The following is a 21,777-nucleotide window of genomic DNA, read 5'->3' as shown; positions in this document are numbered from 1 at the left end:
AAGTAAATAAATTTACTAAAAAAAAAAACAACTTTATTGGAACTGGCCCAAGTGGTGGGTCAGATTTGGTCCATGGGTCACTGTTTTCCACTTTTGCATTAATCCACTGTCCAGTGGTGTGTTTTTAAAAAAATTTTATAGTGATTTTTATTTATTTATTTATTTATTTTTGCAGTACGCGGGCCTCTCACTGCTGTGGCCTCTCCCATTGCCAAGCACAAGCTCCGGACACGCAGGCTCAGCGGCCATGGCTCACGGGCCCAGCCGCTCCGCGGCATGTGGGATCTTCCCGGACCGGGGCACGAACCCGTGTCCCCTGCATCAGCAGGCGGACTCTCAACCACTGCGCCACCAGGGAAGCCCTGATTTTTATTTTTATACAATTTTATTTTATTTTTTAATAATTTATTTACTTTTGGCTGCGTTGGGTCTTCACTGCTGTGCAGGAGCCCTCTCCAGCTGCGGCGAGCGGGAGCCACTCATCGCCGCAGCGCATGGGCCTCTCACTGTGGTAGCTTCCCTTGTTGCGGAGCACGGACTCTAGGGGCGCGGGCCTCAGCAGCTGTGGTGCACAGGCCTAGCTACTCCGCGGCATGTGGAATCCCCCTGGACCAGGGCTCGAACCCGTGTCCCCTGCATTGGCAGGTGGACTCCCAACCACTGCACCACCAGGGAAGTCCCTTTTATACAATTTTAAAGGTTACTTTCCATTTACAGTTATTACAAAATATTGGCTATATTCCCCTAAATATATGGAACACTTTGCGACTTTGCGTGTCATCTTCGTGCAGAGGCCACGCTGATCTTCTGTCATTTCAGTTTTCATGTATGTGCTGCAAGAGTGAGCACGAGTCGTCCCTGAGTCTTGTCTTTGCCTCACACCCCAAGCTTCAGAACATGCGCCCGGGATGACCACTTCGCACTTCCTCCCCAGCCACTGTCACACTTCTGCGGGACCCTGACTGCACAGCCCTCAGCGGCTCTCCTGACCCCTCCTGTCTGCCTCTCTCCACACAGCAGAGCTTAAGTCGAACCAGCCAGCCCTCTGGGGGCTGACAGTCACATTTAGGGTTAAACCCAGGGTCCTTACCTGGCTCCATGGCCCCTCAGCCAGCATCTGACCTCCTGGGCATTGTTCAGACTCTCAGGCTTGTGCCTGCCTGGGGCCCTGGCACCTGCCTCTTTCTGCCTGGCATGCTTGCTCTCTGCTTAGGCTCTGCTCAGACATCAGCCCTTCAGAGAGACTGTCCCTTGCCACCCCGTTGGAAGCAGGACCATCTATCACTCTGCTCCCTGTTGTTCCTTACAGCACTTGTCATCGCCCGACACTGGGGGAGGGTCGTCTGTTGCTGCTCCTCCCCACCAGAAGGTGTGCTCCAGGAGGACAGGGGCTGAGTCCCCAGGGCCTAGAGAAGCTCCTGGCACACAGCAGGGACCCACACACGTGTCACGTAAACAGTTAAGTAAGAGAACGTTTAGACGTAGGTAACCATAAGCAAAAATACAATCAAAGCAGAATAGTGAAGAAGGCTGGCAGAGGAGCTGAGCTGCCGGACGGTGTCTGCAAATGACATTCAGTCACACACCCTGGAAAAGAAGCCACTGTTAGGATATCACCAGAAAAGCCCTGCCCGACATACAAACTTGGTTTCCTGGGACTTACGGTTAACCAGTGCGTTGTAAAGGAATGGCTTCCCAAGGTGAATTGTGGCTCAGATAGACAGAGGAGCACGTATGAAAGAGTCTACTCACCCCACAGGCAGGGGCCCAGGCAGGTGTTAGGACCCGCTCCAGGGAGAAGCCCAATGACAGACACACATATAGAGCTGGAACGGTGATGTGAATGTGCAAACAGATGCAAAACTGGGCTTTCTGGGTGGAGGGGCTGAACTGTGTCTCCCCCTATATTAACGTGGTGAAGCCCTGACTCCTCAGCAGCTCAGAGTGTGACGGGCTGTATTTGGAGACAGGACCTTGAAAGAGATGATTAGGTTAAAACTAAAAAAAAAATGTGGCCATTAGGGTGGGTCCTAATCCAATCTAACCGGTGTTCTTTTAAGAAGAGGAAATGTGTTCACTCAAAGAACAAAGAGATGTGTGTGCAGAGAGCCATCCACTTACCAAGGAGAGGCCTCAGAAGAAACCCACCCTGCTCAGCTTGACATAGAACTTCCAGCCTCCAGAGCTGTGAGAAAATAAACTTCTGTTGTTTAAACCACACAGTCTGTGGTACTTTGTTGTAACAGCCTGAGCCGATTAACACAAACACTCCCCGGACAGGTTCATTTGCTTGTGTGTAGACAAGAATTACTTTTGCATTGTTGTCAGTTATCAAAATAACTAACTTCTGTCAATGAAAAACATTAATCAACAGTTAATCTAAGAAACAGATGGAAAATTTTATTTGAACCAACCTGAGGATTATAACCTGGGAGACAGTCTTTCATAAAGCTCTGAGGACTGTTCTGTTAGAGGTCAAAGCACACTTATGTAAGCTATTTTGAGAAAAAGGGTTATACGTCAAAGGACATATTGACAGTTTACGCAATTCAGATCTGCATGTTCCAAGTGAGTAGTGGGTCATCATGACCCCTTACAGGATTAAGAAGGAAGCTTGTCTCCTAAGAAGTTAAGAATGTGGTGGGTCATTTCAACCTTAACAAGATTAAGAAGGAATGTTATCTACTAAGGAGGCCTGGGTAATGCAAATGCACAATGCACACTACGGGGGGAGGGAGGAAACCCAAACAGGCAGAGAAAATTTTTATATTTAAATTTTTCTTGTCTTGCCATAAAATATGAATTTTATTTCATCAATTTCCCCCTTTTGATCATTAATCTTTTGATAGAAAGCATTAGGTGGTCAAATATTTGGTCCCTCAATATCAGGGTGGCTGCTTACCTGCCCTGAGTCCATCCTGTCCCTCAATGTTGGGTCTTAGTAAACCCAGTTCTTTCTTTCCCTTTAGGGGTTGCACTAGTAGGATATTTGGCAAGGACTAATGGTGAATTCCAATTTGTCCAATAGGACTTATGCCAATTTTACCTTGCATGTGCATGTTCATTAATTTATAGAGAACTATAGGTGTGAGCAATAGTTTCAAGTTGTTTAGATATCATCTTAATAGAAGTAGGTGATACACGGACCGAAAGGCAAGAAACTATCACTTTACTTTTTAAAAATATTTATTTATTTAGCCTGCTCTGGGTCTTAGTTGTGGCATGCAGACTTCTTAGTTGCAGCATGCAAATTCTCAGTTGCAGCATGCAAATTCTCAGTTGTGGCATGCATGTGGGATCTAGTTCCCTGACCAGGGATCAAACCCGGGCCCCTTGCATTGGGAGCCCTGAGTCTTAGCTACTGGACCACCAGGGAAGTCCCAAAAAACTATCTATGTTATACAAACTGTAATCAAAATTGACAATAACAGTAACAATGTCATTAGTAAAGGTTTAAGCAAAGATCCTGCTAAACCATAGCATTTTCCTAGTATCTCCCCTAAATTGGGAAGAGGATTCTTCAGAGCTGAAGTTTGATTCTTCATACGTATCTTAAGATGATTTATGTTAGAAGACTCATCAGGTATAAAAACCCAATATTCAGTATGTGTCATAACGCAAGTTCCCCCTTGGAGAGCAGTTAGAGAGTATTTAGGGCTCTACGATTCTGCAGGACCGATTTTCTCATCATGAAGGCTTCTGAATCAAGCAAGCTAATGGCTTGATTATTGCCAGAGCTTGCCGAGTAAATTTTGTTAAAGCCTCTGTGGTTAATGTTATATTCTATTCCAAGTGAAGGAACAAATAGTGCCACCAAGTGGTCATACCATTGGAAAATCGATCAAACCCGGGGTGCTCACATTACAGGCAGATTGGCAGGGACTGTCTCCAGAACTACCCACAGGTGACCTTGAGCCAAAGGGAGAAATACATTTGGTTCCTAAGCAAAAGTGTGAACAATTATCAAAGTTATTGGTATGCAAGCCTGGTCTTGTATACCATCTTGGGTCAGGCGTCTACGTCAGATGTTTGTTGTCTCCTCATCCTGGTCTGGTAGTGCTGGTCTTAGTAAGTAGGGTGTCAGAAACAGGAGTTGCAGTCAATTCAAGAGAGGAGGACTGAGGTCCCTTCCAACCTGGCTGTAAAGAATCCTTTATCTGATGCCTTTTCCAGTATGCATAGTCTCCTGATCGAAGTTCATGGGGCATCCGATCTTCATCCAAAGATTATTGCGATAAGATTCAGAAACAAACTTAGAATGTCCTTTTAATATAATCCAGTTAAACTTTACGGTAATGTAACATAGCAACAAGGAGCCATCTGGGAAGTGATTCTTAGGTGGTAAATACAAAACAAAAGCAAAAACACCCTTAAAGACAGCAACACTAGAACTTAATGTTCACTGAAATGTAATAGTTTTCTCTCTAAAGTTACCCTCATTTCTACCAATGATATAGCCAAATTAAGACTAATTAATTTGCAAAATAAGTCTGGTTTCAATAAACTTGGCCTGATTATTTCCATAAGTGTAATTGATCATACGGGTTCTTACAATACGGCTGTGCTGGAACTTTTTATAAAGAATCTCAAATTGAACTTTTAAAAGACCTCTCTGGGCTTCCCTGGTGGTGCGGTGGTTGAGAGTCCGCCTGCCGATGCAGGGGACGCGGGTTCGTGCCCCGGTCCGGGAAGATCCCACATGCCGCGGAGCGGCTGGGCCCGTGAGCCATGGCCGCTGAGCCTGCGCGTCCGGAGCCTGTGCTCCGCAACCGGAGAGGCCACAGCAGTGAGAGGCTCGCGTACCGAAAAAAATAAATAAATAAAAATAAAAGCCCTCTCAAGGCCAGGAAAGTCATGCCAAGGTCTTGTTGTCAGATTCTGCCTGTAATGTCTACAGACTCGGGTGGACCCCTTTCTTCTAGAGGCCCCCCAGGTACCTTGAGATTCTTGCACCTGTCAGGAGGTGGCCTTCCTTGTTCACCTGGAAAGGCTGCTGGGAACTTAAGAGTTTCCAGTTTCTGGAGGGATCAGGTAGAAAGAAAAGATAAGTGTTTCAGTTCTAATTACAAAGGTGTAATTTACCAAATTTAAGCCATAAGTAGCTTAAGGGGAAGGGTTTCCTTATATCTGGAAAACACAGATTAAAAACCAGTAATATTCCAGACAAAAACCCAAAAAATTATAACCATACTCATCAGGTTGCTCAGTCTATGTGACTAATCCTTAATCTTCTTTTAACAGCTTTATGAAGTCACCAGGTTAAAGAATTCTTTAATTTCTTACCCAGCTCAGCAGTATGACCTGAAAGTGATCAGAAACCTGTACTTGTCCAAAAGTCCTTTATATGAATCTTCTTGAAGATGGAGCATTTTTGCAAAAGCATCTGAGTAAAACAATAACTACCTATAAATGGCAAAAGACTTTAAAAGGCATGGTTCAAGAGCTGATTACAATGCAATTGACAAACTTCGTTACTGTTGTGACATGCAACACTTTAAGATGTTAACAAGAATTATAAGTGATAACGTTTTATCAGGATATACCCGATTTTTAGGAGTTCCATATAATTTCTTTTTTTAAAAATAAATTTATTTATTATTTATTTATGTTTTGGCTGTGTTGGGTCTTCATTGCTGCACGTGGGCTTTCTCTAGTTGCGGCGAGAGGGGGCTACTCTTCGTTGTGGTGTGCGGGCTTCTCACTGGGTTGACTTGTCTTTGTATAGGAGCACAGGGTCTAGGTGTGTGGGCTTCAGCAGTTGTGGCACGTGGGCTCAGTAGCTGTGGCTCACGGGCTCTAGAGCACAGGCTCAGTAGTTGTGGCACACGGGATTAGTTGCTCTGCGGCATGTGGGATCTTCCCAGACCAGGGCTCGAACCTGTGTCCCCTGCATTGGCAGGCAGATTCTTAACCCCTGCGCCACCAGGGACGTCCCTGTATAATTTCTAGACTATCTATTTTAATAAAATTTACCCATACAATATAACCTAAGAAGGTTTATCACTCATTTGATGATGCTTCCCTTGTAATTTAACAACCAAATAAGCCTAATTAGGTTAATATGCTTCTTTGATAAGAAGAGCAAACAATTCTCTTGAGGTGTTCTGGGGGCCTTCGGGAAACCTCAAAGTTAGTCAGAGGTCAGACAAACTTCAATTAGAATTTGATCTTTGTCAAAAATATCAAAAAGGCTTTAAAAACCCTTTGTCAAATAGGATCATAGGTCTCTGTGAAACAACACTTATTGACTTAACCAAGTGACAATAAAAGATTTCAAAGGCACATACATAAAGTTACAATAGATTAATTAAAAGGTAAAGGAACCTTACAGTCTGTTATCAAAAGCAGATTGATATTCTAAGAAAACTTTGTTCTCTTAACAAAGAGAAAATCATACTCCATTTTTGCGCCAGTCTTTTTTTTTTCTTTTTCTCGCACAGCTTGCGGGGTCTTAGTTCCCCAACCGGGGATTGAACCCGCGGCCCCAGCAGTGAGAGTGCCGAGTCCTAACCACTGAACTGCCAGGGAATTCCCACCAGCTTTTTTTTTTTTTTTTTTTTTTTTGCGGTACGCGGGCCTCTCACTGCTGTGGTCTCTCCCGTTGCAGAGCACAGGCTCTGGACGCACAGGCTCAGGGGCCATGGCTCACGGGCCCAGCCGCTCCACAGCATGTGGGATCTTCCCGGACCGGAGCACGAACCCGCGTCCCCTGCATCGGCAGGCGGACTCTCAGCCACTGTGCCACCAGGGAAGCCCCTACCAGGTTATTTTTAATAACAAAATTCATTTACTCAAATTCAATCTAAATCTTAGTCCTGACCACCGTAGAATTCCTTTATTTTTTTTATTTTAAAAAATTAATTAATTATTTGGCTGCATCTGGTCTTAGTTGCGGCACACAGGATCTTTGTTGTGGCATGCAGGATCTTTTGTTGCGGTGCGCGGGTTCTTTGCTGCAGTGCGTGGGCTCCTCTCTAGTCGTGGTGCGGGGGCTCCAGAGCGCACGGGCTTAGTTGCTCTGCGGCATGTGGGATCTTATTTCCCTGACCAGGGATCGAACCTGCGTCCCCTGCATTGGAAGGTGGATTCTTAACCACTGGACCACCAAGGAAGTCCCTAGAATTCCCTTCTAAAGATCTTCCCGCGCCCCCGCAAACCTTCTACAACTTTCTATATCCATATTAATTTGTGCTTTATTTTCTATACTATTTAGAAATAGCCAGCTTTAGGACAAAATTACTTTCTTTTCCCTTACAAAAACACATTTCCATTTCTTTTACCTTCTTTTTTCCTTGCATACAGTAGTGTTTTCCTTATTAATTTTTAATTATATATTTTAATTACAATTTTTAACCTTAGTTTTAAAACCTTAAAAAACCTTAGTGAAAACCAAGAAGAAGTTAATTATGAACTATTTATCATACCAGCATTTCCTGATTGGCAAATTTAAGAACATAGTCTAGAAACTAATTTCTTTCCTCAGTGGGATACAAGACCTGTCCAGTGAAAAAAACATCTTTAGTTTTTCTCTAATAAGAAGACTAAAGTAAGGGCTTCCCTGGTGGCGCAAGTGTAAAGAATCCACCTGCCAATGCAGGGGACACGGGTTCGCTCCCTGGTCTGGAAAGATCCCACATGCCACGGAGCAGGGGACACGGGTTTGCGCCCTGGTCTGGAAAGATCCCACATGCCACGGAGCAACTAAGCCCATGCGCCACACTACTGAGCCTGTGCTCTAGAGCCCACGAGCCACAACTACTGAGCCTGTGTGCCACAGCTACTTAAGCCCGTGCGCCTAGAGCCCGTGCTCCGCAACAAGAGAAGCCACTGCAATGAGAAGCCCACCCACCGCAATGAAGAGTAGCCCCTGCTTGCCACAACTAGAGAAAGCCCGCGTGCAGCAATGAAGACTTAATGCAGCCAAAAATAAAATAAATAAATTAAAAAAAAAAGACAAAAGTAGGTAAACTTAGACTCGTTTAGCAATGAATGTTTCAGTATCTTATTTGGAAATGATATGGATATTCAATGAATTCCCATCATTTAACTTAATTTAGCAGTTTCAAGTTACCAAAAACCTGGAGAAACTATTTTTAAGTAGACAGTCCTAAAACATACTTTTTCCTAAAGAATTCACCTAGAAACTCTTATTTACATTTAATTTACTTAAAAGTTTCATCATATCATGTTATTTTTCTTGCTGACAAATTTTGCAACAGGAATAAGATTTTTGTTTTTAAAAGAACTAAATTTTTAAAAAAAATTTATTTATTTTTGGCTGCGTTGGTCTTTGTTTATAGACCTGCTTAATTCCCTTTAAGCCAGTTAAATAGAGCTCTTTTACTAGTTAAATCTGGCGACAACACACATCTACAACACACACATATATATAGATGCAACACACAGACACAGAGACCCCATAGTTCCCATTCCAAAATTTCAACCATGAGTCAGGTACAAGAGTACAAAATCCATCAGTTACATACAACACAGGGAATATAGCCAATATTTTATAATAACTGTCAATGGAAAAGCAATCGGTCGATCTAAGAAAGAAACGGAAAATTTTATTTGAGCCAAATTTGAGGACTCTAACCTGAGAAGAGCATCTCAGAAAGCTCTGAGAACTGTTCTGCCCATTAGAAGTCAAGGCACAGTTCTATAATTTGTTGAGACAGAAGGCTGTACGTCAGATGACGTATTATTGACAGTTTACATAATCCAGATCTAAGCGTCATCCTGGTGAGTCATGTGACCCCTTACAAGCTCAAGAAGGAATGTGACCATTGGAGGAGTTGTCTTATCCACGCTAGGAGAAAGTTCCTCTTCACGGTTGAGCAGGTATTCCTGCTGATGGGGGAGGGGGAGGTCTGGTCGACGCCTAACGCAGACACACAACGCACGGTGCGGGAAGCGAGGAGGCCAAAGGGCAGAGAAGCGTTTTTATGTTCACATTTTTCTTGTCTCGCCATAAAATCTGAATTTTGTTTCACGTAACTATAAATAGAGCATAACTTTTAAAAACTGTGAATCGCTATATTGTACACCTATAACATATAATGTCTACATCAACTATACTGCAGTAAAAAAAATAATAATAAAAGGTAAAGTTACCCCCGCAAAAAATCTCATCAGTTACAAAAGGGGTTGGCTTCAAACTGGGTTTCTGGCGGATGGAACAGATCAAGGTCACCTGTTTGGATGGCTAAACCCTTTTTACTAATATACAGGGAGAAGACATTTGTATCTGTCCTTGACAAGTCAAGTTCCAAATTACCTATCCCTCCCCTCCCTTTTGTTTTTTCTTAGGTTAAGAGTTACCGTCCTGAAATTTGCATTTTTAAAAGACGGCCGGCATTAAAGTTCCCAGAGGGGACCAGGTAGAACATTGACATCTGAAAGGCATAGGAGAAAAGCCAGTTCCTCCTAGGAAGATTTTGTTCCCTTGAGGCCAGAATTACTTTTACTCTTGTCTTGCCAGAAGATAGGAATTTTATTTCATCACTTCCATGGAATCAAAACCAAGTACGGGAAGGGCTCTCTCTGGAGAGGAATCAGTTTTCTGGCAAACCACGTCGTGGTCCCACTCAATGCATCTGAGATGAAGCCTGCGGCTTGTTCCTCCCGCTACCCTGCATCCCCCTTCCCTTCCCTCCGTAGGCTCTCCTGGGACTGAAGGTGGTGGGCTCTATCTAGCCCTGGAGGGGGTCCCCTCGGGCCCTTCTGGACGGTGTGAGTGGGCCGGCTGGGGTCTCTGCCTGCCCCCGCCATCCCAGGCACTGGACACCGAGGGCATGGTCAACAGTGCTGGATCTGCTGGAGCGCCAGGGCCTGGGGGGACTGCCTGGGAGGGGAGGGCGACCCCGCTCCGCATTGGGGGTCCTCTGGCACCACTGTCCGTGAGGCACCTGGCCTTTGAGCCACAAGTCACAGCTACTCAAAACGCCCCGGCCCGCTGCACTGAAGTCGGATCGCCTGGGATCGCTCGGGACCTGTCCCCTATCCGTCCACCCGGGACCGGACCCGCCCCGCCCCGCCCCTCCCCCTCCCCTCCCCCCATCCCGGGACAGGCCCCGACCCTCCGGCAAGTATCCGCCCCCAGGCAGGTCCCTCCACACCCCCCGCAGGTCCCTCCCTCCCCCGCCCCGCCCCCGGCAGGCTCCGCCCCTCCCCCCGGCAGCCCTCTGCGCGCCCCGCCGCCTGCCGTCAGTCCCCCCGGTCCCCGGTCCCCTGGCTCACGGGCATGGCGCGCGCGGCGGGGCCCGAGCGGCGGCTCCTGGCCATCTACACCGGAGGCACCATCGGCATGCGGAGCGAGCGCGGCGGTGAGTGGGTGCCGGCGCCCGGGCACCGGGGGTGGGGTGGGGGTCGTCCGCTCGCCCTTTGGCCTGTCGGGGGTCTCCAGGCCCCGCAGGGCCGCGCACCTGACCCCGCCGCTCCCGGTGGGCGGTCAGCCCGCCCGGGGGCACAGCCTCTCCCCCGCGCTGTCGTCGGCTCCTCCCGGGGCCGAGCCTCGACCACCGTGGCGTCTGTCTGAGCGCCCTTCCCCGCACAGACAAGCCGGTGGGCAGGTGTTCAGAGTCTGCCGAGGCCCCTCACTGGGGACCACCGAGCGGCTGCAAGGCGACCCCAGCCGTTCCCCGCTGTTCCCGGCCCGGGCTCGGCCGGGCAGCGGGCACCAGACACCTTTGGGAAGTGTTCACGTGCACGAGCAGTCCGGGCAGGTTGGGCGTTTCGTTTCTCTGCCCCTGTGACATTGGCCTGAGTGGGTCCTCGAGGCAGTGACTGCTGGGCCGGGCGCTGAGCTCTGCGGGCCACTGGGGCAGGGGGTGCCCCCAGGCCGGGCAGAGCACCTTCGGGCAGGGACCGGGTTTGGGGAGCCTGGGCCCCGCAGGGGTGGGAAGAGGACTGCACACACCTCCAGAATGTTCCAGCGCTCCCGGGAGAGCGGACACTGTCTGTGCCCTCCACACAGGCCCCCCCGGGCTCCCTCCCTGGCCCCAGGTGCCTGTCCGGGCTGTCCTCACACCTGGGGCAACCCCACACCTGGCCCTGGAGTGTCCCCCTACTCGGATCCTCTGCCAGCTCCACAGCGGGGGACTTGCCAGAGCTGCCCCGTGCTAACAGGACGGTCGCCTTTGCTCTTGGTCCTGGGGCCACTTCCCCAGCACCCCCCTCCTGGCCACCGTTTCCACTGAAGCAGCTATCCAGATGCCACTAGCACTTTCTCGCTCCAGCAACTGCTGCTGGGTCCTCTGGGCCTGTTCGTGCCACCCCCCGACGCCGCCTGCCAATTCGCAGACGTCTCTTGAGGCCCACTCCGTGCTGGGCCCCAGGACTCAGACCCCCAAAGAGCCCTGTCCTGGAGGCGCTCAGGGATGGAGAGCATGGTTTCCACACCCCCTCACACCCTTCCCCCCCAGTTGCTCCCCCCGGGCTGCTGGGGAGTCTGCCCTGTGCTGCCCCAGGGCTGGGGCAGAGAGCGGGGAGTGGCTGGCCCTGTCTGCATCCCTGGACTGTCTGGGGCCCTGGCCCACCCCTGTCGCTGCCCCTCCAGGCTTGGCACCTGGCCAACTGTGATTGCTGGGATTCCATTGAGCTCACTCATTGTTCTCCAGGGTCCAGGCTGCAGGGACAAGGTGGACTCTGACCTGGATCCCACCTGCGCTGCGTCGTGTCCCCTCACAGCCCCCCACCTCCCCGGGGCCCCTTAGGCTCACTCTCCCAGGCGCTGCATTTTCCAGAGAGGATGTAAACTCCCACGTCTGGAAGGTGACCTGGAGACTGACTCTAGAAAGACGGGGTGTGGTGGGACAGGACAGACAGGCAGGAGTCATCCACGAGACCTCAGGACAGCACCCCAGGCTGGGGACGGAGCCAGATGGATGGAGGAGCCAGGCCTGGGCCCGGTGGGCCGCCGTGCTCTGCCGGCCTCTGCCCTCTCTGAGCCCAGCTGGGGGCTGGGGGGACGCAGACACTCCAGGCCCTTCCTGCCCGGGGCATTCTGATCCGGAGGGCGGAGGGCATCAATGATTAACTCGCCTGGCACTGCTGATGTGGGCTCCGGCCCACGAGGGGGGGTGAGGGGCGGCCACAGCAAAGCTGTTTAGATTGTCGCTGTTGGGAGCCCTTCTGCGCCTGCTGGTAAACAGTGGCCTGCAGGGCACTCGGCGCCCCACACGTGAACTCTGCCAAAGGTCAGGATGGTGACGGGAGGGCAGAGGCCGTGGCAGCTAGGGACGCCCGCCGCCCACCCCCTCTCTGAGTTTGGGGAAGATGTCACAAGGGACATCGTGAATCCCATATCAGCAGGTAACCCCAAGCCCAAGGCCGAGCCACATCGCGGCCGAGGAGCCCTGACGCCCTGAGCGTCCCGGTGGGCCTGGCTCCTGGCGGGCGTAGCAGGGTGAGTAGAGCCTCGGAGCCTGGCGGCTGAAGGTGCCAGGACATCCCAGGAGGCCACCAGAGGGCCTGGCAGCCAAGCCTCATCCGGAGGGGTGACGTCCATGGCTTCTTGCGCCCTTGGCCTAGACCCCCTTCCTGAGCGAGTTGCCACACGTTCACAAGTTCACTGTCCTGGGACGGCCCTTACAGATGAGTGGGTCTCGTGGAGCCGCTGCCAGGGACAGCTCCCTGCCTGCACGGCCTGGGGACAAAGCCCGGGCAGGGCGGCTTCTGCTTCTGTAGAGCCTGAGGCTTGGGGGCCCGTGCTAAGAAAGAGACATACAAAATCAGAATTAGATGAAAAAGGAGGTGTTTGTTTGTTTGTTTGTCTGTTTCGTTGTTGTTAGTTTTTTTAGCTGCACCGCGCAGCACGTGGGATCTTAGTTCCCCGACCAGGGCTCGAACCCATGCCCCCTTCGGTGGACGTCTTAACCACTGGATTGCCAGGGAAGTCCCCTTGTTTTTGTTTGTTTTGGGGGGGACAGGTGTTTATTTAGAATGACGAAGGAAATCACAACAAACTGCTAGTTCTGAAAAGCCAAGAACATTACAAATCCCAGAAACATATTTTTTGTTCGTTGACTTCCTGACCCTCCCTCCAGGCTGTTCTCCCCACACTTCTGGCTGCTTGGTGTAATGATGTGTCGGCAGAATTCTGCACAGAGCGAATAGAACAGAGGAGAATTTAGCCTTCTCTTCGGCTGGTTTTGCCTGTCCACCCACACGCTCCCCAGGCGGGGACACCAGGGTCTGGGCCGCGTGGGGCTCGCTGGCCCTGCACCTTCCTGCCGCCCCGAGGCGTGGGGTGTCCCCGGAAGCCAGTGTCCCACTGTCCACTAGCAATAGCCTCGCTCTGGAGGCGACCGTGCACATCACCTGCCCCGTCAGCAGATCCCCAGGTTTACATGGACACCCCAGTAACACCCACTGGGAGCGCAGCTAGTGTGAAGAGTGGCGTGCGGGCTTCCTGCGGCTGCCCTGACCCATGACCGCCAACGGGGGCCTAGAGCAGCAGGAGCATCTCTCGGGAGATGCCCCATCACTGCCGGCCGGTGTGTTCGTGTCTCTGCTCTGTCCTTACACGGCCTTCTCTGGTGTCAGCTCTCTTCCGTCTCTGTCTTACAAGGATGTGAGTGGTGGCACTCAGGACCCACCCGCGTAAGCCAGCATCATCTCATCATCTCAGGACCCTAACTCAATCACGGCCTCAAAAACTTTGCATTTCAGGTCCCGGGGGTCAGGAGGGGACACCTTTGGGGGCCTGATGCAGAAGGGTGGGTGGCTCTGAGCCTCCCTCAATGCCCAGGGTCCGGAGTTCAGGCCTCCTTGCCGTCAGGGCTGGCGAGTCCAGACCTTTGTGGAGGCAGGTGTGTGTCCTGGTCACACTTCAGGCGTCTCGGGAGGGTGGCCGGGCTGGCAGTCACACACGATGTCCCCTCTGTCTACTGAGCCCCGTCACTCCTGCAGCAAAGCGTGTGGAGCCCCTAAAGGGCACTTCCTGGGTTGGGGGGCTGTTCAAGGTGCTCCCCCTTGGGTCTCCTTCTCTGGCTGGGGAGATGGCACCACGACATCCTTGGGCCAACGCAACTGTGTTTACTGGGGTTGGCAAGAGCTGGGCCTGGGATTTACTTGGGGCAGTTTATTACGCGGCAGCAGGAGACTGATACACCGGGCAAAGGGTGAAGGCTGGGAGCAATGTCGTCGCCCAGGGTGACCACTGACCCTGGTCCTGAAGGTCTTACATGTTTCAGCCAAGGGTGCTTCTCGAGGGGGGGCCCTGCTGTTCTCACCTCTGTGTCCAGGTGTTCGACATAGCCAGGCGCGTGGGAGACGCCCAACAGAACCTCAGTGAGGGGTGCATATGCCCAGAGAAGTTTAGCCAACTTGACCAAGGTCACGGAGCTTGCAGGGAGCAGGGTGGGGCAAAAAGCCAGGGCCCCAGTGCAAAGATTCTTCTGGGAGCCTTTGCTGAGGAGTTGTTTGTTTCCAGGAAACACTTGTGACTTTTCAGGGTTTTCTTAGAACACACACCATTTCTGCCCAGTGCCTCCTTTGATGCATGTTTCTGGACATGGAGGTTGCAGGCAGAGGGCCTGGGCTGGACCCTGAAGGTGTCACACACAGTCCACGTAGGGAGAAACGGTAACAGGGAGCGTGTGGGAATGGCACCAGCACCTGGACATCAAGGAGGGCTTCCTGAAAGTGGTATCCTGAGCTGGGATGAAGCACCTGCTGGGTGAGAAGCGGAAAGGAATAGAGGACTTCCAGGCAGAGCCAACAGCGTGTCCACGGGCAGAGCGGTGTGGACGTTCTGGGAAGTGGGGGAAGAAGAGTGGGCACAGATGTCCGAGTTGTGAGAGGGCCAGGGCCCGCTGAGCCTCGGTGGCGGAGCCCTGGGGCTGTCTGGGTGAGAGTAGCAGTCCCGACACGGGGCAGCTGCCCATCCTTGCCAGGGCCCGGGGCAGCTGCAGGCCCATCTGCCCAGCCTCTGACTTCCCTGAGGGCCAGAGCTCACCCAGCCAGCTCCCAGCCCCCCACCCCTGCTGGGGCCCGGCCCCCAGTGAGGAGGGAGGGGCCGGCGGTGGAGGGTGTGTGTGGAGGGGGCGGTGCTGGTGGTGGCTACCAGCCTCTGACTCCGCCTCCCTGCCCCACCCCGCCTGCAGTGCTCGTCCCTGGCAAGGGCCTGGCCGCCGTTCTGAGGACACTGCCCATGTTCCACGATGAGGGACATGCCCAGGCCTGTGGCCTCCCCGAGGACACCTTAGTGCTGCCGTGAGTGTCGGCTCCTTGGGGGTCCCGGGCAGGGACGATGGCCAGCTGTCATGGGGTGGGGGGCATCCTGAGACTGGCGCCTGCCAGGCTGTGGCTTCTCAGTGTGTCCATGGCGAGCTGCTAGAGGATGCTGTCCCCACGGGCTCCCATTTCGATGGCTCTAGAACTGACTACAGCCCCCTTTCAAGTGAGCCCCATGGGGACTGAAGCCCATAGGAGAGGCAAGGGCTGGCCCAGGTGCCCTGCCTTGTGACGGTCCCTCTGTTTCCCAGCTTGTGGCCCAGGCTGTCCGCTGCTCTTCGCTGCTGGCCGGCTGAGCGGGGAGTTGCCCTCCCGGTCGCTGACCTCCCTCCTGCCAGCAGCCCTCCTCCCAGGGTCGTCCTGGCTCACCGAGGGGAGGGGACACTGCTCTGGAGCAACCTGGCCTGGCCTGTCCTTGGCCCCTCCCGGGACCACGGTCCTTGCTCCTGGGGCCTCGAGTGGAAGGGAGCCGGTGGGGATGCAGAGCCCACGGCCACGGCCCTGGGTGCGGGGGCCTGGCTGGGCAGAAGGGACCGGGGCCGCCGAGCGAGCAGGCAGGCGGGCGCAGAGTGCGAGCCTGCTGTCCACCTCCTGCAGGCCTGCCAGCCCCGCCTGCCCCGAGCAGAGGGTCATGTACACGGTGCTGGAGTGCCAGCCTCTCTTCGACTCCAGTGACATGACCATCACTGAGTGGGTTCAGATCGCCCAGACCATTGAGGTGAGGTGACGGGGGAGTGTGGGCGGGGCTGGGGCCAGGAGCCAAGTGGGTCGCACCTCAGCTGCAAGGCTCCCAAGGCCCTTTTACCTGCACCCGTGAGGGTGGGCATCGAGGGACCCCATTTCTCACCTTCCTCCCTTAAGAAAGCCCGCTCCCCACAGAGAGGCTTGTCGCACAGCCTGCCCCTTCCTGGCAGCAGGACGCTGGCCCCAGTTCCACACTTGTCTCGTTCTGCTGGGGCAGAACGGCTTCCGGGGCCTCACCCCTCTCACGGTGAGCGCCTGGGACCGCGTGCGGCCCTGGGCCCGGCCCTTGTGTCTCTGAATGTCCGTAGCCGTGCTCTGGGGCAGTCTCCCTGCTCTGTGGCCAGCAGCATCCTACAGTTGGGGCCCGACCGCTTCTCTGAACGCCTAGGGCCGCTGTCCTGGCCGCAGAGGCCAGCCATGCGCAGATTCACTGTGTGGCCAGCAGAGGGCGCCCCAGCCCGCCACGTGGCTCGGCTCCCCTGCAGCTACGGGCCCAGCCTGGCTTGGTCTTTCAATGGGCCGCGAGAGATGGTCCCCTGAGGTCCCCTTGTCTCCCGGGACTGTGCCCCTCGCAACCACAACCCAGGCCAGCTGCCCACTGAGGCCCAGACTTGGCTGCCCGCTAGGAGGTGGTGGCCGGGGCTGCGTCCCTGCAGAGGTGGCCTGTGTGCCTGGAGGCACCTTCCCCATGTCTGCCTGCGGGCATCCTTTCCACCTCCCACATCACAGCCGGCTCCCAGCACTGGCTGTGCCTTGTGTCCGCGCCTGGCCCTCCCACTGGACCGAGAGGCTGGCGGGCTTGCTCACCCCTCAGCCCCTGCTGCCCCAGGGGCAGTGGTCACTGAGCAAGGGGCCCTCCATGGCACCGAGCTGACCAGTGTGCAAGGGGCCCTCCAGGAGCACCGAGCTGACCAGTGTGCTCGGGAGCCCAGACTGGGCACTGCACGGGGCAGACCTTCCCATCCTCAGATAAGAGTGTTCAGAGACCCCGACCTGAGTTCTCTCGTGGGTTAGGGGTGTCACGGGGAGGCCCGAGGGGACGGGAGGAGGCTGTTCTGGGCGCGAGGAGAGCACGGGCGCCGGGACTCCAGGCAGAAGCTCCATTTCCAGCGCGCTTCCCCGGCCAGCGGTGACCCGGGTCCCACTGGCACCTCCCCGGGTCCCTCCAGCTGTATGTGGGGCCCTTACCTTCCTTTTCCTGGTGGCCCCGAAGGCCAGGCCTGCCTGAGCTCGCCGCCCCTCCTGCAGAGACACTACGGGCAGTACCATGGCTTTGTGGTCATCCATGGCACCGACACCATGGCCTTCGCCGCCTCCGTGCTCTCCTTCATGCTGGAAAACCTGCAGAAAACCGTCATCCTCACTGGTGCCCAGGTAAGAACCCGGGCTGCCCAGTGGGCACCAGGTCCGGGCCTTCCTGAGGCCACAGGGCAGTTCAGCGCTGCTGGGGGCCCAGGTGGGTCCCCGGGCTCCTTGCTCGGTCCGGCAGCTCCCCGAGCTGGTTCCTGCTCTGCCTGAGCCGGCCAGCGCTGGTCAGTGCCCTGGTCCTGCCTGGTGCCAGCCCTGCCACCCTGTGGGTGGGTCCACAGCCTGCTGCCCGCCTTGTCCAGCTGCCCTCCTTCTGTCACTGTCATCCTCTTCCCACTGTGGTTCCCACCGATGCCATCCCTGGGCACCTGGGCGCATGCTACCCCCTCCTCTCTCACCCTGACCCAGCACAACCCCCAAAACCAACAGGTGGAATATTCTAGAAAACTGCTGGATTTGAAGGGGGGTGGTGGGGGAAGCCTGGACCCCCGTCAGAGGCTGCCTGCGGTGGCGCCACGGGGCCAGCCCTCCCCAAGGCCCTGGAGAGCCTTCCCCGGGGTCAGAGGTCGGGAAACCCCGTTGCCACGTGCTGACCTGGCTGCCTGCCCTGCTCTGTCCATGGTCCCCGCGGGTGTCACAGTGGGGCGGCCCCACTCAGGGGAGGCCCAGGGCCTCACTGCAGACACCCCATTGCTGCCGAGCACGTCCCACTCGGAGCTCGAGTGGAGGGATGGGGTGCAGGCTGACCCTGGCCCTTCCCAGACCCTCCTGAGCCCCTGGGTGTAGGTCGCCATCAGGCCTCTCCCAAGGGATGAAGGGAGGGTTTTGAGCACTGCCGGCCCCGGGGAAGGATCGCGCTCGTGCTCTTCTAACCCCCGCGCCGGGCCTGACGAAGCGTCCCTGTTATAACGCAGGGGAGACTGAGGCTCCAGGCGCGGGGCTGCTGGCCCCCTGCCACACCCCTTCTGAGGACCCAGGACTGTGGCCCCAGGCCAGGGCTCGTCCTCTGGAGGCCCTGGGCCCACCCCTGCCCAGCCGGCCCGTCTGCACACCCCTTTGTTGCCTTCCTGGGCAGGAGTGGTGGGGATCTGGGTACGGGTCAGAGTCAGCCCCGGGGGCACTGGCCCTCACGTAGACGCGGGAGCAGGCCTGGGACCTGGTGCTCGGAGGTCCTGCGTGAGGCTTCTGGCCATCGCGTCCACCCACGGTCAGCCCTTGGCCACCCGGTCCAGAACTGGCCGGGGCAGTGAGGGAGCAGGGCCTCTGTGCCCCGGGGCCAGGGAGCTGGGCTGGGCAGTGGCGGGTCCCTGGGCAGGAGCCCATCTGGCCGGCCTCCGGCAGCGGGCACTGGGGCCTGCGGGGAGCAGAGGGCGCTGGGGTGCGGGCCAGACTGGCATGGCCAGCAGGTGCAGCTCCCTGAGCAGCGGTCCCCACCGACCCGAGCCTGCATGCCCCCTCTCCTGGACCCCTGCCCGGGCTCCGCACTGGCTCCCTCCTACGCTGCCAGCGCCTCAGCCCCTCTCCTCTCCGTGGCCTCTCCTCCAGGTGCCCATCCACGCCCTGTGGAACGATGGCCGTGAGAACCTGCTGGGTGCCCTGCTGCTGGCTGGCCAGTACGTGATCCCCGAGGTACCTCCTCCTGCCTCCTTCCTGCGGCTCCTGGGAACCCAGGCCCGGGACTCGGGGTGTGGTGCTCAGGGGGACACACGGGGGCGTGTCTGGAAGGGTTTAAAGATCTGTCTCTCCCCTTGAACGTGAAGTACACCGTAGAGAAAATGGGAAAATAGAGAAGGCGGCAGGAAACTGTCGCTGCCTCTCACCCCCCGAGACATCTGCTGCTGACAGTGTGGTGGATTTCTCCGGGTCATGTGCATATATGTGTGGTTTACGTATATTTGTCTCATGCCTATGATATGGTGTATACTTGTTTATACCACGTGCATATGTATGTGTGCACGTTCCCATCAGTAGGTCGTACTGGTTTTGGAACGGGCTCTTTTTCCTCTTCATCTTTCCTGGTCACGTGGTGACACAGGGAGGCATTTACAAGATCCCCCCTCACATCTCAGGGGACGGGGAGAGGAGCCCTGGGAGGGGGTCGCCCGCCCTGGGGAGGGGCTTCATGGAACGCCATCAGGGCCTGTCTCACTGCCGAGGTGCCCAGCCCGCCCCACGGGAACAGCTCCTGAGCAGGGTGGGGGCTCCCCGGCGCTGAGCTGCTCCCCGCCCCCCACAGGTCTGCCTGTTCTTCCAGAACCAACTGTTTCGGGGCAACCGAGTGACCAAGGTGGACACGCGCAGGTTTGCGGCCTTCTGCTCCCCCAACCTGCCCCCTCTGGCCACCGTGGGCGCTGATGTCACAAGTAAGTGAGCAGGGGTCACGTAGTGTCACAGCGTGCAGGGAGCTGCTGCGGGGACTGTGCGGGGCCTCCTGGGTGGGAGTGCACGGCTCGGGGTTCTGCCCTGGGCTGCGGAGAAGCCGGGGGCCGGGGGGCGCTGCTCAGAGTGGGGAGGCCCCAGCAGGTAACCCCTGCTCGGAGCCGGGGGGCCATCCCGGGAGGGGCCAAGTTTGGGCGATCAGCCTCGTGTGCCTTCCCTCGGCCACGTGGCCTCAGGCCCAGGAGTCCCTCAGTGACGGTCAGTGGCTCTGCCACTCGCCTCGGCCTCCCGGGGACGTGGTTCTGGTAGTGCGACCTCGTCCTGGGGACTTTCAGGGGTGTTTCAGGCCGCCCAGCCCCCGTCCTGGGGTTGCCCGACGCCTCCCGTGGGTGGTGGACCCTGAGCCCTCCCCCCAGGGGACCCCCGACGCCGGCCCTGGTGAGGAGCCGTCTCCAGCCGAGTCCTCGGCGAGCGCCGCGGGGTTGGTGCTCAGGCCTCACCCGACTCAGCCGCCCTCATGGCCGTGGAGACTCTCTCCACCCAGGATGTCCGCTCTCCTGGGTGTCTCCGGGGTCCCCCGCCCCCCCTCCGGCCGTGGGCATGGCCAGCCCCTCCGCGAGGCGGCGTGACGGCTTCGCTCCGGTGGCCTTGCTGTCCGCCTGGTCCCTGCCGTCTACATGTTGCCCCCTTGCCCCCCCCACCGTGTCTCCTCCTGTGCCTTCGAGACGTGGGCATCCAGGCGTGGTGGCGGGCAGGACCTCTGCCAGGTGGTTGTGGGGCTACAGCAGGAGGAGGGAAGGACCATGCAGGGAGGCACTGCGGCCCCGAGCCCTGACTTCATTCTGGGGGCTTCATTCTGCATTTCCCTCCCCCTGCCCACCCACCCTGCTTGCTGGAGCAGCCTGGGGGTTGGTAAGGCCCAGAAAGGTTGGTGCATCTAAGGTGTGTATAGCACGCCCGGGTTCTCGGGGCCAGAGTCAGGAAGGCTTCCTGGAGGAGGTGGCCCATGTGCTGGTACTGGCAGATGGATCGCTTCCTTGCTGTGGTGGGCAGTGGCGCTCAGCCCCTCCTGCCCCGGTGCCAGCCAGCCGAGGAAGGAGGAGTGGGCGGGAAGGAGGGGGCGGCCGCTGTGCAGGCCTCCCTCCCCCGTGGGGGCTGAGTCACACCTTCTCTGGGGCTCAGAGGGAGCTCCCAGGACACAGCCCACTGGCAGGTGCGGAGTTCACCCTGGATCCCCAGGCCCCTACCTGTGCCACGCCAAGCCCGCGCCGGCCTTGAGGTGCAGGGCACACTGGTGCGGGCTGGGCTGGACGGCTGGCCGGGCGCGGGGCTGAGGCTGGCCCCGAGAGGAGAGGCCGCCCTTGGACCCCCAAGCCCATGATCCCAGGAGGATTGTGTCCCCCCAGCCAGGGTGCCCGTGTGGTGTGTGAGGGTCCCGGGCTGGTCCCGGCACCAGGTGCTGAGAAACACCAGCCTCTGCCAGGCGTGTGCCCGGCGGGGCCCCTGGGGAGGCGGGGGCTGGGGGCTGCTACCAGCACTGGGGCGGCCGGCGCCCTCTCACTGCTTTTTGTTGCGTTTTCCCTCCCCTCTGTGAGGCTGTCACTGACGAGGGGCTCGGGGCTCGGTGGGGGAGCTGTGCCGGGCAAGGAGGGGTGCACGGTGGGGGGTGGGGGGTGGGTGCTGGCACTGCCCTTCCCTGAGTGGGTGAGGCACGTGCGGTCACACCGGGCCTCCAGGAGCCCCAGGTTCTCGCTGTGCAGAAGCCGTGGCCCCAGGGAGGGGGAGTCAGGCCGACAGGCTCGGGCCAGCGGGGTCCCAGCAGCTGAAGGGGACGTGGAACCCAGTGTCCCCTGTGCACGTGGGCTCTGCTGTGTGGCCCTGCGGTGGCAGTGTTAGGGCCGAGCAGGGACGGTGGTCCTCACACCACCTTCCCTCCTCTCGGCCCCTCTGCGCATGGGGACAGCGGTCCCCTGGTGTCCAGTAGGCCCAGGTGGAAGGACTTGGGGTCCCATGGACTCTGAGGGGGATGGGCTGGCTGGGCGGGGCGGCGTGGGCCTGCTCTGTCTCCGTAAACCCCCCTCTGCAGCCATAACTCCTGGCTGGTGGCCT

The 21,777-nt window shown here is 56.4% G+C and overlaps 1 protein-coding gene and 1 non-coding gene across 3 annotated transcripts in view; one reads left to right on the top strand and one right to left on the bottom strand.

Annotated features, from left to right (window-relative positions):
• Positions 1–746: 746 nt before the first annotated feature.
• On the bottom strand, positions 747–849 carry LOC117311290 (U6 spliceosomal RNA). The gene has a single exon (XR_004525509.1). It is a non-coding gene; the product is annotated as a U6 spliceosomal RNA (small nuclear RNA).
• A 9,394-nt stretch (positions 850–10,243) lies between these two features.
• The window catches only part of ASPG (asparaginase), a 29,200-nt gene continuing 17,666 nt past the window's right edge, over positions 10,244–21,777 (top strand). For both annotated transcript variants that reach the window (XM_073800003.1, XM_033850551.2), the window contains exons 1-6: positions 10,244–10,325; positions 15,108–15,216; positions 15,844–15,955; positions 17,230–17,355; positions 18,835–18,918; positions 19,526–19,652. In XM_073800003.1, the coding sequence (XP_073656104.1) occupies positions 10,244–10,325; positions 15,108–15,216; positions 15,844–15,955; positions 17,230–17,355; positions 18,835–18,918; positions 19,526–19,652 (640 nt within the window). The remainder of the gene's footprint in view (positions 10,326–15,107; positions 15,217–15,843; positions 15,956–17,229; positions 17,356–18,834; positions 18,919–19,525; positions 19,653–21,777) is intronic.

Source organism: Tursiops truncatus, chromosome 2, assembly GCF_011762595.2.
Source record: "Tursiops truncatus isolate mTurTru1 chromosome 2, mTurTru1.mat.Y, whole genome shotgun sequence".
NCBI classification, from domain to species: Eukaryota; Metazoa; Chordata; class Mammalia; order Artiodactyla; family Delphinidae; genus Tursiops; species Tursiops truncatus.
Note: the sequence above shows the minus strand (reverse complement) of the source record. Positions and strands in the feature narration are given on the sequence as shown.